This window comes from Odontomachus brunneus, unplaced genomic scaffold (genome assembly GCF_010583005.1).
Source record: "Odontomachus brunneus isolate Ranch 3 - 2012 unplaced genomic scaffold, Obru_v1 Obru_scaffold_167, whole genome shotgun sequence".
In the NCBI taxonomy this organism is placed as follows: Eukaryota; Metazoa; Arthropoda; class Insecta; order Hymenoptera; family Formicidae; genus Odontomachus; species Odontomachus brunneus.
This window is the reverse complement of record NW_022639617.1, coordinates 328,514-347,283: the sequence shown is the minus strand read 5'-3', so window position 1 is coordinate 347,283 and position 18,770 is coordinate 328,514. Positions and strand designations below refer to the sequence as shown.

The window sequence follows — 18,770 nt, the reverse complement described above, 5'->3', positions numbered from 1 at the left end:
CCTACTATCAAATTTTCCTCGTGTATGGTTTACGACTACCAGCGCGGCAACGGCGCGAGTGTCCGAGAGAAGTATTTAAACTCCACTCAGGACACCTTCGATCGAGTGTCGAATCGTCAGTGTCGAATCCTGACCTTCTGCTCTTGCACGCTGTCGTTACATACAAGTGCGCGTCGAAGGAGGACGATTGCGAAAGGATCCCGCGCGAGTCGCGCAATAACATCCAGAATTCCATCCGTGCGCGCACACGAATCGACCAGACAGGCGGACAGGACGAAATGAGTGTTTCGTTGGTATTCAATGAGACCGTGTGTAGATTGGTAAGTCAATGCATTTCATCCTTTTCGGCGTACATACGCAGAGGAGCAGTGTGCGCACGACGACGACGTTCTTCCGCGTTATTCGCGCTTCAACGAGGGCGCGACAACACGCTCGGCCATCTCAGTATACATTTGCACACGATCGCAAATCTGTTACCCAACAGATCTGTACTGTACAGTTATTTACTACATTGTTGACGGCTTCTCGCAGGACGCGAATTCGCAGCCGCGCGGTTGGCTTGAAATTCAGTCAAGCGACAAAAGTCTCTCGGATGGAATCGCGTCCGACTTCAACATTCGTTTTCTGACTACTCTCGATCGCAAACGCAATCCTGACGCCTCACGGTACCGTGAATATTTTGTGATCTCCTCCCGAAAAAAAAAAAGGAAGGAATCATCGATCGGCGTTCTCGATCTCGAGGTCAGATCGACTCGATCGGTATGTAACACATTCTGCGCAGCAGCAAAATCGGGAAATTCGGCAGGAAGACGATCATCAGCAGCACCAAGGGCGACAGCAGCAGCAGAATGTTGGCGTACACCACCAGCCACCAGATTGGCGACGTTCCCAGAACCGGCTCTAGCATTATGATCCTCCACCGGTCAAGAGATCGAGCACACGAGCATGAGAACGCGAGCCGGCGCGAGACACTCGCGCGAATGTTCCGTGCTATCCGGTTTTAAGGAGGTGAAGCACTCGCCGCACATGGTCGATCTTTCATCGTCCGATGCGCGTGCCGATGGGCTGGAAACAAAGGAGAATTTCTCAGTTACTCCGTCCTCATCCGTGACATGCGCCGTGAAAAATTGATAATTTAAGTAAAAGAATTAGTGTCCAATTCCTGGACACTAATATCTAAGGGAGAATTCGCACCCTGGCAGCAAAGCAGAAAGACTGAAGTCAGTCAGAACTCGCACTGGTGATTAGATGGTAATCAACATCTGCTTTTTCACCAGGACCAAAGTTCTGATTGACTTTCGTTTTTTGCTTTCTACTTTTCTGCCAAGATATTAATTCTGCCTGATTCTGGACATTCTTGTTGTTTTGGTCTTCGAATACGAATATTTCAATCTTCAGCATAGAATATATATATGCCGTGAAAAGCATTTTATATTCGTATATCGAAAACGACACATGTAGAAATTTTTGTGTTGAATTTTCAGCATATCAGCATTAATTCAACGTACTGTCGTTGCGTTATTTTATCTATTCTGCGTTGTATTCAACACATTTCTAAGTTTTAATGGTATGGGTATGGGTATTATAACGGTTTATAATATGTATCTTGGTGAAATATATTTTATATGTGAGATGTACACGCAGATCAATTGCGTCATTTATTAACATATTTGGCGTGTGTTAAATTAACGCAAAGATTAAAATGCATAAATGAAATATTTTATTTTAGAAGTTCCAATTCGTATTTAAAGATCAGAGCATTGAATGTCTGGATTAAATATATGTCCGGGTACACATTGGTACTTTTACTTAAGTAATTTATAATCAATCTGCGTGATTAATGCTGCACTTCAACATAGCTCATATGTATTTATGTCATACGTATTCAATATATTAAAATTGAACGGCAAGAAAGCGTAGTTTAATAATCACTCTTCGCTGTCTTATCCTTCTGTTGCTGACACCCAAGTAGAGTCTATTTTTCTGGGCTATTAGCTCGGCAGTCAATTAATCAGGCATATTAAACGGTCTTTTGCACTCGCGCGAGTGCATTTCTAAGCTAAAACATTCGTCGTCGCACGAACACCATTGTCGCATTGTTATCTAATCGACTAAAAATAGCGGAAAATGATGTGTCAGTTGTTCGTTACGTTTATCCAGAGCTCACCACTTATCGATCGCTAATTATGTAACAAACCTGCACTTCGCGTATAATGATTGTGCAACTGCAGCGCGCGCGATGTACTAAAATTAAAACGCCTCGAAAAGCCGTTCTCTTTCTTATATTTTAAAAGTGCGACAACTGCGACGCCACTGCGACAACTTTTTTTTGCTCACCTGCGATTTATTGTTAATAAGGAAAACAACGTCGACAAAAATAAGATAAACACGAATAGAGCGACCGCTTCAGCACAAACAACGTTTTTTCGTTGTCGCGCGTTATTTAAATGAGATGACGTCGCGTTATTTAAATAAATTTTATAACTATGCGGAGAATTTACGAAAAAATAATCTATAACTTTAAAATAATCTATATCTTTTCTTTAACTTGCAGCCTCTCTATCTCTCTCTCTCTCTTGCTTTCTCTTTTATTCTTGTTTTCTTCCTTCATTATACTATAATTATTTCCTTATTATTTTTTGTTATCTTTCATATCTTATTACCAGCATTACGATACTTCCAATTAAGCTTTTTATCGTCTTTCCAATGCGCGATTACATTTCTTTATTTATTATTATTAAGATATTTTTATTTATTATTATTAGAGTTTGTTCTGTTCTCTTTATTTTTTCATCTGTAATTTTATATGATTGCGTTATATCTGCTACAATGTTCTACTTTCTTTCTCTTTTTCACTATACTTACACTACACACACACACACACACACACGTACTGTACTCCTACTACTGTATACCTGAAGGGATCTTATCTCAGAGCTTAATAAATCTATCTACCTTTCTCTGTCTTTCTTTTTCTCCTCTCTCCCACGTTCTGTCAAAGTTACAAGCTTGTCCTTGTCCACAGAAAGTAGATTCATCCCGCTGCAGACCTGTTGGGCAAGCTCGCGCGGTGATGCGAAATCGAAGACGATAAAACAACGTCAACGAGAAAAAAGAGAGAAGGAGAAACGGCGGAACGGCGAGCAGAGCGGACAATGTCCAATGCGAAAAATCGTTCCAGTATCCGCACGAGGCGCACGCGATATCGCGAAGAGGATGGCCGCTCGCGTGCGCCCGGCTCGGCCTATTGCATTCGAGAAAAGTGAAATTTTCGCGATTGCGTAAGAGCAGGTATAATACTAGCATTTTATGCGCGGTACAAACAGCGGCGTCATCATACAACGCAATCTAACGCGTAACGTAATATCAATGATCAAGCGTAACGAGATAAGCAGCTGCGTTTTACAGAGACAGCTTAATCGCAAATTGTTGCGTAAACACAGTATCGTGACGAACTGGATCGCCCGTTGATGTTTAAGTAAGCAAACGAGTTCCGTCCGTTCGGTGTAATATATTTCTTTCAAGGCTTTTTGCTAGGCGGTAGGAAGAAAAAGAGAGAGAGAGAGAGAGAGAGAAGGGGGAGAGAGAGAGAGAGAGAGAGAGAGAGAGAGAGAGAAAGAGGGACAGACAGAATTAAACCAGTTAAAAGAGAAAGAAAGAAAAAAAGAATATAATTTCCAATAAGTCAACGTAGTTATTTATTGTCCATTACTAGATTGAAAAAAAGATATCGTCGCTGTATCATTAACATCACGCGCCATAAATTTCTGTTTACAAAGCATTAATAAATGTTGGCAATTTTATCAGATACAAAGCGATATTCTTACTATCAGGTCATTAAGCGCTTACATCGCCTTTTACTCACGCCGAGTCTATATATCTCGAGAGCTCTCTGCGCGTTCAAATGTTAAAAACGACCCGCGAACTCGGCAGGTATAAATGTCAACGCTAAAGCACAGCAGAACTATGTCTGTGCACAAAACGGGAAAAACGTGTTCTAACGTAACGCGAAATTGCGTTCCCGCCGCGAACGAGACGAGGCATCGAGAAATATAGGTCAGTGCATAGATTGCGGGTCACTCCGTGGCGCCGAGGAACTCGATTTTTAAGGACTGATATTAAGGAATTTCAGCTTTCAACATTTCTCTTACAAATACGTAATCACGACATGTATACGCAAGCAAGGTCGGGCAGGAAAGAGTTGCGTACAACCAGATTCGACAAAAACAGAGTGACATCACGTCCTGACGCAAAACAGACATTAACGTAGAAAACGAGGGAGAATAGGAAGAAAGAGAAGAAGAAGGATAAGGGATGAGAAGAAAAGAAGAAGCGGAATTAGTGCCAGTCGGTCACGGTGCAACCAGCTCGAAGACACGTGCCAACGGTGGGACCGTGATTACCTACCATCTGCTATCCCGACAACTTCCAAGCTCCGCGTTGCGGAACCGCGTGTTGCATTTGCACCAGGACTCCCCGGCTTGACTCTATCCTGTCGCGGTGCGCACACCGCGGCGCATCCTCGCGCCGACACACTGGGTGTCGCGACCGTCGTGGAGAAGCGCGTGCGGCTGATAATCCCGGCTGATCGGCATACGCACGCACGCACGCACGCATGTATACACGCATGCACGCACACGCATGCAGGCAACGCGCGGAGACACGCAAACACGAAAAACTCGGCGGTTCCCCCCGCGAAGTGTTGATGCACGTTATTGCTATTGTTATTGTCGCTGTCGGCGCAGTTGCAGTCGCTGCTGTTCGTTACTGCGAGCAGGTTCGCGATGCGAGCAGGCGCGCGCTCGCTTTCCGTGGACTGAGGAGAGCGCCAAAGTTCGCGGCCAGTCTCCAACGGACTTTCCCTTTCTTTCGGCTCTTTAGGCGACCGGCGGCGGCGTGTAATACCGGGACGGCTATGTTAAGTCACCCGGTTACGCGCGAGCAGCGTGAAGCGAGCGAGCGAGCGAGCGCCTTACCTGCACCTTACCTGCGCCGCGCGTCCTCTCGCGCTTGCGCGCGCGCGCGTCGGTTGGATACGCGTGTGCGTCAACCCGATGGCATTGACGGGTTCTCGCATAACAACCGCGCGTCCGGCGGCCGACCTGCTTCTTTGGATCTTGCTCAACAAACGCGCGAGAACAAAGAAGCCCGGCCAGCTGGCAAGGGAGTGGCGAGCACAGCAGAATCCAGGGATTTACGCGCAAAGGGACCCGTAAACACGCTCTCTTGCACGTCGCGAGGGCACGCTCGACGCCTTCCAGCAGGCAACCGACTTGACCGACACTTTGCGTTTCGTTCTTCCTTGCTCGTGTACAACTTAGCTGCAAAACTTAGTGCAGCACGTATCTCTTTCTTTCTCTAGAAATTATTTTTTTTTCCTTTCGGAAATTCATCTGACATTCGATCTGAACCAAAATTTATTGTAAAAGTACAATAAGGATGAATACGGACATCTAAAGATGTACTTGAGTTAATCTTAGATACGAAGTCAAACTATGAATGTGAAACATAGTTTATACATTTGTTGAAGTACTAATTATAACTTCAATAGAGTGATAGCTCAGCTAGATCAGCGGACTTGTCAGCGACACGTGTGAAGACACGCAGAAAGTAAGCAAGGAAGGGGAGACTGCGAAAGTGGATGATGGAGTTGCCTTTTTTGAAGCCCATAATCGCGGTCAAGGTCTGTATGGATGTGTGTCCATGCCAAAATATCTTCGCAGTATTCGCATATCGACGCTTTGGGGCAGATACTTCTCCTCCGCGTCATGCTTTTTACATTCGAAACGCTCGTTGCTACGCATCTCCGAAGCGGAAAATCGATAGTCGCAGACGCGGCCTCCGGACATATATCCATTTCCATTAGAAGGAAAGCCAATGTACCATGGAAAACGTCGCACTCGCGCGTATTTCGAAATGTATACGGCCAATTGATCGTCGAACATATAAGATAGACTAAGTATTCCATACACTTCCTTATATAAATTGGGTTTGGCAGAACAGAGAGAGAAGCAAAGCATTAATGAATTTCTGCTCTTTGCTGCTCACGCATTATTGACAGTAATAGCAATAAAAAGTAATAGTAAAGTCATAATAATCTAAATATACCATAGAATAGATTGCTTTTAGTTATGTACATTTTATTCCATATATTTTCCTCGAAACACGTTATTCATGTCATTAAACGTCGATGTTGCTGGACTAATCTGAAATTGGACTTGTATTAGTATTCAAATGATGAAATAATTTAATTACGCGCATACCCTTACGAAACTAAGGGAAAAACTAGGGATAAACACCTAAATTTGAGTGTTAACACCCAGAATTGAGGGTTTTTTCGTATTTTTTTCGTAAGAGTATGCTTGGATGAGAATATGTATAGTTCCCGCCGTGACTATTAAAAGACGCGCATTCTGCCCCCACGCGGATAAAGACAGAAAGAAGTTCCTCTATGTTTTGCTTTTCCCTTCGTTCCCCCAAAGATCCGTGCGCCGAGAGTCTATCTTATAGTACGTATGTCTATGGTCGGATTTCACACGACGTAAGCCGACGATGGGCCTGAGAGCACAAAGATTATCGCAATCGTTTACGACAGTGTTGTGACGTAAGTCAGTGTCGGAAGTCAACGCACAAGGATTGGCGTAGACGTATGCTGTATCAAATGGTCTGTTCTTTTCAGCTGCACTGCTGAACTGATGTAATAAGTTAGAGTGAGAAAAAAATATACTTGTCTCACTTTAACTTATTGCACCAGTTCAGCAGTGTAGCTGCTGTGTAGCTGAAAAGAACAGACCAAAATATGATTAGACGACACAATCGATGCAGCATACGTCTATGTCAATCCTTGCGCGTGACTTCTGACACCGACTTATGTCTACGACACTGTCGGAAACGATTGCGACAATCTTTGCGCTCAGGCTCGATACTGCGATATCGCGTGCTCGTAAACGGAAAATGACAAGCGTGCCTGTGACGGGGAAACGTCCGCGAAGAGACGCACAGCGCGATATGTGACTTATGTGTGAGCGCACTTCGGAATTTCGAGTAAATATAGCAGTATAACGCTCTCACCTTGGATTTTTTTCAAACTTTGCAAATTTGTATTTTTTAACGCGTAGAATTGATTTCTGAAAGCGAACATTGTGGGTCATTTTTCGTCTTCTTGTTTTTTTTTTATTTTTAATGTTTTAATGATATCGGTAAGTAGGAAAGTGATAATTTTCATTATAAAAATTTCAAACTTTGTGTTAATATGTCTAACATATGTGTCTAAATTTTACGTTAAACATAATTATTACATGCCTTTCTCTACTTTAATCAAAAGCATAAACTCTGCAATAATTCATACATGCTTTTCTCTGCTTTAATCAAAAGCATAAACTCTGTTATAAAGTAGAGAATAAAAAAAAATCCAAGGTAAGAGCGTCATACTGCATATTTACCGGATTTCGCGATAACCGATTCGGGTGATTTTAACTGGTGGCCGAACTGGCAACCGCGCGGCTTCTTCGTCGCTTTGGCGAGGCCAACGCGAAGGTTCATCGCTCTCGACACAAAGACGACCTTCGGACGCGATCTTCCTTTACTCCCGCCGAAGATGCGCATAGTAATTGGAGCAACGGACGCATCGCTCGGCGACCCCGGCTTGGATTCGCGCGAATAAGATGAGCGAGAACGAGTATAATAGCGCGGATAAATTCTCAGCTGAAGGCATCAAAGTCGCGAAGCATATTCGCGGACTTTATTGCTCGAAAGACGACGACGACGTGGTCTCACTCGCGAAGGTCTCTCCTCTGACGTGTTTATTGACTTTACGAGCTCGGCCGCGTCATGCAATCAAGTTTACTCGCGCGTCTGTTCGTCAACGTGCATTCCTCCCGACGTATCGCAAACTTACCTAGCTGTAAATCACACAATTGTTGGCATCTCCCTTACTCATTGGCGCTCTAGAAAAACTTGGTTTCTCCTGCATTCAGCACCTTTATTCAGGAAATTAATCACGAGTCTTTTCTTCTAGCGTGAACTCGTGAAAAGTGAAAAATCTAACTTTAAAAACATCTCAAAATATTCATTTTTCATGAGTTTGCACTGAAGAAAAGGATTCATGATCGCCTCCAAGTACTGCAAAATTAATCACTTTTCGCAATTTCATACTAGGAAAGAAATTACATGATTGACAAGTAAAATCAAGTTTACTTGAAAAGATTTAATCCTGGATTCTCTTTTATTGATAAGAGTACTTCTAAATATGACTGAGAGCCAATTAGAAAGCTTATTTAGAGATACCTTTATCAATAAAAGAGAATTTAAGAATAAAGTGTCTGCAAAAAACTGGATTGGAATGTTGTAAAAATAAGATTTTTCTAAAATGCTAATGACTAAGGAGAATATCAATAGTTGTGGTTTGCCCTACATATTTCTTTGCAGTGTGTAATAAAACGCGAATATGACTTACGGCAGATTCCGTGGAAACATGTTGGAATTTTCCACACCTTTCTTTTTGCACAGAGGCTTGAAATCCAGTATACATCAATCGACCGACAACGGTTTCGTTTAACAATCCGGTTTGAGGATTTTCAAAGTGGCCTGAAGGTCTGTGTAAGAAGTAAAAATGCAAAAAGTGAGCGAATTCACTAAATGTTATTGTTGTTGTTTTGACTAATGAAATTATAAATATTCTAAATCTGCTCGTTTTTCGTATATTTTCATTTCTCACACAGAACCATAATAGGTCTTTTGATTAGCTTGTATATGTCTCCTGTGGTTGCCGATATCTCTTGGCAGATGGCGAGAGTTTCTCGTTAATTTCATCGACGATGTTTCGCAACGCGTTAATGTCTGTCGATAAAGCGGATCCTTGTCAACGACTTGCGACGTTCATGGATTCTGCTTTACCAATGCGACTCCTGCAGTCGGGAACTGCCCTCTATCGATACGTTACCGAAGCAAAGTAAGCACGGCGTCATCTCGAGCCAATCACAGCCCAAGGAGAATCTTGACTGGACAAATACGGGAGGACCAATCACGGAGCCGAACCGGCGACAGCCAGCGCTACGTGTCCGACAGCGCCTCGGTCATGTTGCCGAAATTTGAAAGTAAAACGTTCCTTTACCGATGGTCATGTCGTCGATGTCGTTTCGTGTCAAAGAGAATAAATAATGCCATAACCTGTTGGATCTTATCGAATAAACATTACCTGAAAACGAGCAAATGTTTCTTTTTGCGGAAAAACCCGAAGTAGAGGTTTTGCAAGCGTTTACGACAAAGTCGCGTCATCTGTTGCAATCAGTCGTAAACTTCCTGCTCGAAAATATTTTGTTAAAGCTGCATTTGTAAGGACGAAACGACGCTATTTGTCTTTAATGTAGAAATTAAGCAGTGATGAAACATGCAGTCTGTAGGGATAATTCCTCCATTCCCTTCACGTTCTCTCCGTTTCTTTAGGTTTCTTGTTCGTGATCGTCGCACGTATCAGCCGATCAAAACGGGACAGTAATATTATCGACATGTCGATGGAAAGATATTTAACAAACAGCCATTCTCAGCGTCCGTGTGTGTACGCACGCAACTTAGTTTAGAAAAGCAAATTAAACATCACAGATGTCGAAAAGATAATTTTGTTTAGTAAGATACTATTGAGCCGTTTGATACCTCATCCCCACGTTAACCTAACGTACGTTGTTAATCAACGTCACAGGTAACGAACTTCTTGAAAGCATCGCCTTATGGACGAAAAGAGTGAATGGAAACACGATACGTTAACTAATATCTCAAGATATCTTAATCGATAGAATTGTAACAACGTACAGGTTAGGTTACATGCCATCGAATGCTCTCTCGTTCACGTCCGCATTGTGGATATCATTTCTGAGTCGAGGGAAAAGCTCAGAGGCGAAATTCTTCGATCTCCACGAGTGTTAACTAACCTAAATCGCAACGTGCATAACGGGACCTTAAATGTTCGTCCGATTATTTCTCCCGTGATGTTTTCAGAACGTACAATAGAAATTCGATCTCTCTGGCACCATAAGAAAAAAAAGGCACACACACAGAAGCTAACACGAATGTAAGAATGACGTAAACATTTCCGTAACTATTCCAGGCCTCCCGTGACCTTAATAATCTGGTCCATGATTCTTCTAATTGAAAGTCGCATCGCGCCCGGGTCTTCTCGGAGACTTGAAAAAAAAGGGCATGGGAGGAGGATCTCGAGAAGCTCTTTTCCACCGCGCTTTCTTCTCGCGAAGGGTTACTATTCAAGGGGGGTTACGTGCGGCTCGATGTCGCCCGTAACTTTCGTCGCCACGAACTCCAGGAGATCGGCGTCATCGTGTTGTCATCGTGTATTATTTAACCTATTAATTTCATCAATTCTCTTCGCCAGAACTTTCTCCCGCCTAGAACTTATTGACTTGCTGACGAGGAGCCGGCCACGACCAGTCGAGAACGGTTAGGGAAAGTATGCGCGCTCAAGTAAATCAATCACGATTCTGCTAACACCTGCCCACGTGGAGAAGTCCTAAACGTCCGGCTATATCACAGCTGCGTTGCCGCCGCTTGCAACCGAATTTTCTACAGACTACAATTGTGCATAGCTCGGACTCTCGCGATCGAAAAGAATCCGATTCACGCGGTCGGATCACGGCCTGTTGCTACGTGCGATCTGTTCATTGGAGAAAAGTTTCCAACACGAGATCGACTTGTCCACGTGTATCATTTGTCCACGATATATGTTGCTGTGCTAAATGTATGGGTTACTTGTGACTTGAAATAAAATACATTCAAACTAATTGACTGTTATTTAACGCTTAGAAATATACAATATGCGACTTTTTAATTAATTTAAGTAGGACGCGACGTGAGACATTATGGAATGACTCTTTGCTGCTTTGCTCATGATTCATTGTTCTATTATTGTGACGCAATTAATAAGTACTGAGTAAAATATTTTATGATAATACTTGATAAGTGGAAAATGATTTAAAATGTAATGAAGTTATAAATAAAAAATGAAAGGTTCTGTTACTCTATTTGATTAGTCTATCCTTTTCGAACTTGAATAAATACAACTATTCAGTCTTTCTAGAAATTCTAACCTTGAAAATCTAACCTAACCTAATCTGCCTTAACACTCAAGGTTTTCTTTTACGTTTTCTGCAATAAAGTATTGAGTGAAATTTTGATTTTTTGAGGTTATGATTGAAAGGTGGATGAAATGCTGAAAAATTGATTACGACTACGAGGTAATTCAACGTATGAGAGAATTAGGGCCCTGAAAAGGGCCAATTGTGTGTATCTGCGTCAGAGAATTATTTTTTCGCTGCCTTCGCGGTCTTAGGAGCAGCTTTGGCGGTCTTCGGCTTCGGCGTCTTGGTTTTGGCGGCCGGTGCTTTGGTGGCCTTCTTGGTCTTGGACAGGCTCTTCACTTGCGCCGCCGCCTTCTGCTTCGCTGCGGCCTCAACCTTCTTCGCCGCCGCCGTCTTGGCGGTCTTCTTCTGCGCCGCTGGCTTCTTCTCGGCCTGGGTCTTCTTGGCTGCAGCCGGTTTCTTTTCCGCCGGCGCCTTCTTCGCTACCACGGCCTTCTTCTTCGGCGCGGCCTTCTTCGCGGCCAACTTCTTCGTGCCGCGCTTCTCCTTGTCCTCCGTGCCAGATTTCACGACTGCCAACTTGAACGAACCCGACGCGCCTTTACCCTTGGTCTGCACCACTGCGCCGGACGTCACCGCTGCTTTCAAGTACCTCTTGATGAAGGGCGCGAATTTCTCGCCGTCGACCTTGTACGTCGAGGCGATGTACTTCTTGATCGCCTGCACGGACGAACCCTTGCGGTCCTTCAGCTCCTTGATAGCGGTCGTGACCATCTTCGCCGTCGACGGGTGCGACGACTTCGGCCGTTGGGTCTTCGCCTTGGACTTGGCGGCCTTCTTCGTTGGCGGAGAACCTGCGGCTGTATTTTCCACCGCGGCAGTATTCCCGGACGCGTTCTTATCCTCCATAGCGGTTGATGAGAGCTAGAGAAGAGACGATGCTCGACTGAAGACAAGGTACAAATATAAACGCTACGAACGTTCACAGATGCCTCTATTCGACACTGCTGCCGCGCGGCGCGTCTCTTGTACTAGGAGCGCGGACCATGGAGAGAGACCCTCCCAATGTTGCAGGTAACATGTCGCTGGGAATGAAAGACCGGCCGGCAATTGTTCGTCGTTTAAACAATATTTTGCACAATGAAGGCCATGCGATCGGCATGCGGATACTTAGCAGCAAGTAGCTGCTTCCGTTTGATACGCTTTGCCGGCCGCTGGCGATCAATACACGTGGATTTTTTCGCGGTTCCGTGCGACGCGCGCACCCGATTCGTTCGCGCGCGACGATACAACTCGAGAAATAAGTTAATAAACAATTTAATTATCGATGCACGATGAGCATATGCGGCTTATGGAACGTCGTGATAGCTGTGCTAACCGATCGCAAGTGTGCAGGCCGAGCGAGATACCATATTCGCGCGTAAAAAAGCAACTTTCGCGGATGGCAGAATACAAGCGTTAGTGCAACACAATGTGAATACCGATTACAAAGTACATTTGCAGACAATTTTACCGAATGCTGTAAATTGCTATTATCGGTCGGGACGAGTGCATACGCAATCACGTTGCAATGTTGGCCGCGTAATTGTCGAATTTACGCGCGAAAACATCGCGTATACGGCCACGCGGCCCTCTGTAAGCCGTCGATTATACCTGTGCAGTTAAACGTTGCCGTCGTCAGTGAACGGCGCGACAAGATAGCGTAGTAATGTGCAGAGATTCGCAGTAATGAAAAATAACGTCGGATTAACAATAAATACGTGCGATGCGTTGCCTTTCAGGAAAATTCGCCAATTTCACACGCGGACTCTTTCCCGATCCGTGTGTGACCGAGAGAGCGCGAAATATCGTGTCGCGAGCCTATCGATCGCGACTTTCGTCAGTTTTGCAAATTTACCCGACCTAAAATCGACACCGTTGGATTCTCCCTATTGCTGATCGCTCGAAACTCAAGTTTCAGGATATTCCGGGATTTATGTCACAACGACGTCGCGGAGATACTTATCTCCACCTCGCTGTTACAACATCATTAAGCGATGTTGGTTGAATCGATGTTTGCATGAAAAGAAGACTTGTTTCATTCCCTTAAGAATTACTTTTGCCGAATTTGCAATAAAAATCCGATCAACTCCGAGGACCAATGACGCGTCTTTCCGCAATTACGTTCATGTTGACATGTCAACAGGAAGGTCTATGAATATACAAGAGACATTGAGTATGATAAAAATGCAGCAGTTTGACGTATATCCGCTTTGATAAAGTCGTACTGTATGAATATACAAACTGTTACTACCCGACTCGACGCTGTTTTACCACGCGTCCCAGTTTTTTCTATTTTACGCTTTCAGAATGATGCGACGTTGATTGTTAATTTTAATCTCGGATTTTTTGGAGACCATGAGATATTTCCGTAACGCGCTGCTGGAATATTATTATATCCATGTTTAAGGTTTCGACTCGATGTTTAAGGTTTAAAGTGAGACTCTAAAAGTATCCGCAGCATTTTCTTCTCTTCATTTACTGTACAACGGCGTTTAACGTCTTCGCGTTTTTCATATGGACGAATCTCGCGAAAGTATATTGTCGCACGCAATATTCGTGACTTTTGAGAGAAAATATCTCTTTTGCGTAAATTTATTCAAACAGTCGAGTGGCGAAGAAGGAAACTAGAAGTACTACGTGAATGTATATTTCATCGAATCGCAAAAGTCGCTGCTTATTGAACTTCTCTAGATCAGTCATTGCAAATTGTCACCGACGTGCAATTATGTTAATCACATTAATTTGAAGCATGACACGCTGTTTCTAATAATTTAGACTGTCATTTATAATCTACTGAAAAAAAACTAAACACGCAAAGTTACGATTAAGCTGACACATGCAAGGGTGCACATTTATCGATATTTTACTGCGCCTATACAGGGAGACCAATTGTTATCATATTTTACTTTAACCATTATGTTCTTGACTAGATTAAAGCAAGTAAATAAAGTTCTCGATAAACAATGTTGTCTGATCCAGATTACGCGTCGCGCGTCTAAGAATAAATCTGTATCTCCAAGTACTAAGTTTCTTTAGAGAAGAGATGGATATGTAAGTGAAATTTTTGTATCCAGAGAAATAATTGATACTTATATCACGTATTGCTAAAAAATTCAATTTTGCAAAATTGAATATAGATCGAAGACGGATTTTGGCTACAATGAAGTATTCAATTCCATTAATATTTTTGCCCTTCTTGATGCTGATTCATTCAAATTTTTACTTAGTGTCATTACGGATTAAAAATCATAAAGTCATCGAAGAAACAATGCTCGTAGACATAAACGAGCTGTCACAACGGGTTTCAAATCTGGAGCGAGTATTCACTTGGAATATTCGATGTATCGAGCATGAATACTCAGGGGCGTTAAGTTTATTGGTCGTAACTTGAGTCGCATTAAACATCCGACTTCGTTATCTGCAAAGGTCGATCTGAATCACGCGATGGAAGTATTTATTCCAAGTATCCGATTTGATTGAGGCAACTCGGACAGGCATTGAGTTTTTAATATTTTAGCGTGGGAATTGTGGAATGTGTGTTTCGTATATTTAAAGAGAATGTTCAGGATGGAGTTTTGCATAAACATATAAACATTACAATCCTACCCGACACGCTTCGCATGCAAATCGTGTTTTGCGATCGGGACGCATCTCCAGCGAGCTGCTATGTCTTTCCTCAATAATGATATATCAACGCTCTCGCATATGCGATGAGATTATGAAAAAATCATAAAACATAACATTTAGGATCAAGAACGACGCACGAGGAGCGAGTTCCTTCCGCCAGAGGCGTCCGTTGAAACGCAGCTGTCTCGCAGAGCCCTCTGATTGGCCGATGCGTCCGCCTTCCCCCACTACCAGCGCCGCAGCCAATCAACGCGCGAGGTTCTCACGCTGACGTCGTTAAATAGGCGCCCGGAGTGAAGCAGGCACTCACTTGCACGCTGCAACCGTAAGCATAGTTTGCTCCGATAGAAATTGACGAAAGATGGCACGTACGAAGCAGACTGCTCGTAAATCCACCGGAGGCAAGGCCCCACGAAAACAGCTGGCCACCAAGGCAGCTCGCAAGAGCGCGCCTGCTACTGGTGGAGTGAAGAAGCCTCATCGTTACAGGCCTGGAACGGTAGCTCTTCGTGAGATCCGTCGTTACCAGAAGAGCACAGAACTTCTAATCCGCAAGCTGCCCTTCCAGCGTCTCGTTCGTGAGATCGCTCAGGACTTCAAGACCGACTTGCGTTTCCAGAGCTCTGCTGTAATGGCCCTTCAGGAAGCCAGTGAGGCCTACCTCGTTGGCTTGTTTGAAGATACCAACCTTTGTGCCATTCATGCCAAACGAGTCACCATCATGCCAAAAGATATTCAGCTTGCGCGTCGTATTCGTGGGGAGCGTGCTTAATTAGAGAAGTTTTTCAATCGGCCCTTTTCAGGGCCACCAATCATCTTACATCGATGGAAATCTCAAATTCGCTAATGGCTCCAATTTATATAGTAAATCGTCCTGTTTAATGCATTTCAAGTTTCTTTGAAACTTGAATATATTTACAAGTCTTAATATAACAAGTAGGCAAAATAATTTCAATTTTTATGCTATAATTAGTATAATTTAATTAATTACAGTATTTGAAAGCATAAGATTTTACATTTTCAACAATTTACAATTTACATTTTTATGTTAAATACACGTAAGACAATTCGCATCGTTTGAATAAATGATACATTACACACCAAAGTAACGCATGGCAGCAAACGTGCACAGCTATAGTAAAAACGTGTTTATGAAAAATAAGCTAAACCTTGATAAAATTTACAATACTCATATGACTCATCACTCGTGAATGAGTGTTGGACTTAACACGATACTACGTTTAAAAATCCGGGGACATTTTATTTCTCCATTATAAAGAATTACGCGATTATTCACATGTGTGCAGGGAGATTCTCAAAGTCATAAAACTTTTAGAAACTTTTAGAATCGAGAACACAAAGGTTCGTATCCTGTCTCTTTTAACAATAAATGACTAAAAGTAGTTTATAAGCTTTTTGACTAGTTATAAGTTACTTTTAGAGGCTCATTTATCGCTAAAAAAGAATTCAGAGTACAAGCCAAAGAGCATGACAAAAAATAAGAATTTGAATCTTATCTCTCATTCCTTTTAGCATCAATACTAAACAAAATAGCCTACACATTTTTTTCTACAGTAACAAAATATGTAGACTACACATACAGAGCTTGATATGTAAAAAAATGTTAATTTTATATTAATGTAATATCAAATTTCTTTTGCCTCTTCTTTCCCATTAACGTTAATAATGTATGAATATATCATGCAATATCCATTTATTTCGGGAAGCAGTGGTTATGGAAACATTCATATTATCTATTCTTACCAAATTAGGAACTTTTGACTTTTGGTAATCATGTATCAGAAAATTATTGCATTCCTTTTAGAAAAACTATGCTCCCTCTTTTAGAGACTTTCACTTTAGAATTGTGTTATAAAATATTTAATTCATACAACACAAATACAGAATATTCATTTCGCGTATGATGCTTGTGAACTGATTCATCGATGCTTCGTTTTTACTTTTGGAATTTAATGAAGTGTAAAAGAAAGCAACCTTGAGGAAACGAAACTGGTTTACATATTCTTGAGGAATACGAAATGTAAATCTAACATTTTTTCGTTGACTTAACGTTACACATACATCTAATTAGTTGATTAAATGAGCCATTGATATATACATCTATCGACTAATGATTTTGTAAGCATAAGAACACAGTTGACGAACAACCTTGAATATTCAAGTTTCACTTTCATTCATTCACTGCACGAACTTCATGTCAGGGACGTCAAGAATCCTTTTGTCATGCTTGTAGAAAATATAGCGAATGAGAATTGCCCAAACGTTTGAATGATTTGTGGCCCTGAAAAGGGCCGATTGGTTTGGAGGAATGCGCACTGTTTCTTCGTTTATCCGCCGAAGCCGTACAGGGTCCTGCCTTGGCGTTTCAGAGCGTACACGACGTCCATGGCGGTAACGGTCTTTCGTTTCGCGTGCTCGGTGTAGGTGACAGCATCACGAATGACGTTTTCGAGAAACACCTTCAGCACACCGCGAGTCTCCTCGTAGATCAAGCCGGAAATACGCTTTACACCGCCTCGACGCGCCAGACGACGGATCGCCGGTTTGGTGATACCCTGGATGTTATCGCGAAGAACCTTCCTGTGACGCTTCGCTCCTCCTTTTCCCAATCCTTTTCCTCCCTTACCGCGACCAGTCATCTTGTATGCTTAGCTGAGATACAGACTCCGAGTGCAAGCTGAACTCGATTAACGGCTCGACTCGCCGGTCACCCTCTTTTATACCCGTGTCTCCCCACCACAGTGGCATCGGCCAATAGGAGCGCTCGTCGTTACTCGGTCTAACGTCCACGTAACCGCGCGATGTCAACCAATGAAACATCACATTATCGTTTTTCACGCGATACACGCGTATGAATTATTTTCTTGGCGCGTACGGCAAGAGGAATAAAAACCTCCAAATAGTACAATGAGTAATATGACTGCCTTACGCGCGTTTCGCCTCACACACGTATTTTCTTACACGCCTGCCGAAAAGCACGGTGTTCTGTTCGGTGTTAATTCCGAGCGCGATCGATTCGCAGGTTTTCCCTGGCAGAGCAATGATAAAAAACGCTTGAAGCTGAACGCGGTGTTCAATGCTCTGAAAACGTCAGAAGTGTTTGATTAATCGCTGAGACTCTATTGTTCATTATTCTGAAAAATATCTTGATCTTCTTTTAGTGCGTTTTGCGAATAAGTACTTGAATCCTGAGTTTTTACAAATAGTTTTTCCTCCTGCAATTTTTTTTTTTTTAATGGTTCATCATTTTAATGAATCTCATAATTTATTTAAGTATTGAATTTATTCGCTGTCTATATTGTCCAAAATCCACTCCACTTTTACAGGCAAGTGACTCACATGAATCTATACTTTGTTTGCTTTACATTTGGATAAGATACTATTTCAGGTAATAAGAGAATTTAATCGAATAACAGAAATAATGCGTATCGAATAAGTAATTACGTTATCTTAAAGAGTGAGAATGAGTCAACAACTCTCCCTCTGAGTCAACGAAACAAGTCAACGGAATGGAATTTTTTCGAACCAGTTAGTAAATTATCTAGCTTCTGATAAATTACCAAACATTACAACCTACCTCTTAAATTTTTATTTAAATAAATGAAAGATCCTTTCATTTCACACATAATCTCTCCTACGGAACTTTTTCCCTCACAAAATAAGGGACAATTTAACTTCTTTCACTTTTCTCTCTCCCTCATTAGCGTTAATAACGTATAATTATTGCGTCATGTGCAATATCTACTTGTTTTAGAAAGCAACGATATTTATGAAAACGTTCACATTACCCACTTCTATTAAATTAATGCTGCAATTTTAAGCAGAATTGTAAGTCACGTAATTTGTTCTCATAAAATTCGTCAGAACTTATGAATAAATTTACAAGCTATGTAATATCATATGTCGTACAATCACTTGTAAATATCATAAATTACATGAAATCGTAGATATTTACGAGTAATTGTATGACATATGATATTGCATAGACTTGTA

The 18,770-nt window shown here is 42.3% G+C and overlaps 3 protein-coding genes and 1 long non-coding RNA gene across 4 annotated transcripts; 1 reads left to right on the top strand and 3 right to left on the bottom strand.

Annotated features, from left to right (window-relative positions):
* Nucleotides 1-6,054: 6,054 nt before the first annotated feature.
* On the bottom strand, nucleotides 6,055-8,741 carry LOC116851182. Its single transcript, XR_004379541.1, has 3 exons — nucleotides 8,456-8,741; nucleotides 7,898-8,121; nucleotides 6,055-6,206 (listed from the first exon to the last, which is right to left on the bottom strand). It is a non-coding gene; the product is annotated as an uncharacterized LOC116851182 (long non-coding RNA).
* Nucleotides 8,742-10,780: 2,039 nt separating this feature from the next.
* Nucleotides 10,781-12,074, bottom strand: LOC116851180 (late histone H1-like). Its single transcript, XM_032830338.1, has one exon. It carries the CDS (start codon nucleotides 11,994-11,996, stop codon nucleotides 11,310-11,312), a length of 687 nt encoding a protein of 228 aa, XP_032686229.1. The 5' UTR covers nucleotides 11,997-12,074; the 3' UTR covers nucleotides 10,781-11,309.
* A 2,836-nt stretch (nucleotides 12,075-14,910) lies between these two features.
* On the top strand, nucleotides 14,911-15,769 carry LOC116851199 (histone H3). The gene has a single exon (XM_032830394.1). It carries the CDS (start codon nucleotides 15,118-15,120, stop codon nucleotides 15,526-15,528), a length of 411 nt encoding a protein of 136 aa, XP_032686285.1. The 5' UTR covers nucleotides 14,911-15,117; the 3' UTR covers nucleotides 15,529-15,769.
* Nucleotides 15,770-15,827: 58 nt separating this feature from the next.
* On the bottom strand, nucleotides 15,828-17,483 carry LOC116851203 (histone H4). Its single transcript, XM_032830400.1, has one exon. The coding sequence runs from the start codon at nucleotides 17,414-17,416 to the stop codon at nucleotides 17,105-17,107; it is 312 nt and encodes a 103-aa protein (XP_032686291.1). The 5' UTR covers nucleotides 17,417-17,483; the 3' UTR covers nucleotides 15,828-17,104.
* Between the last annotated feature and the right edge of the window lie 1,287 nt (nucleotides 17,484-18,770).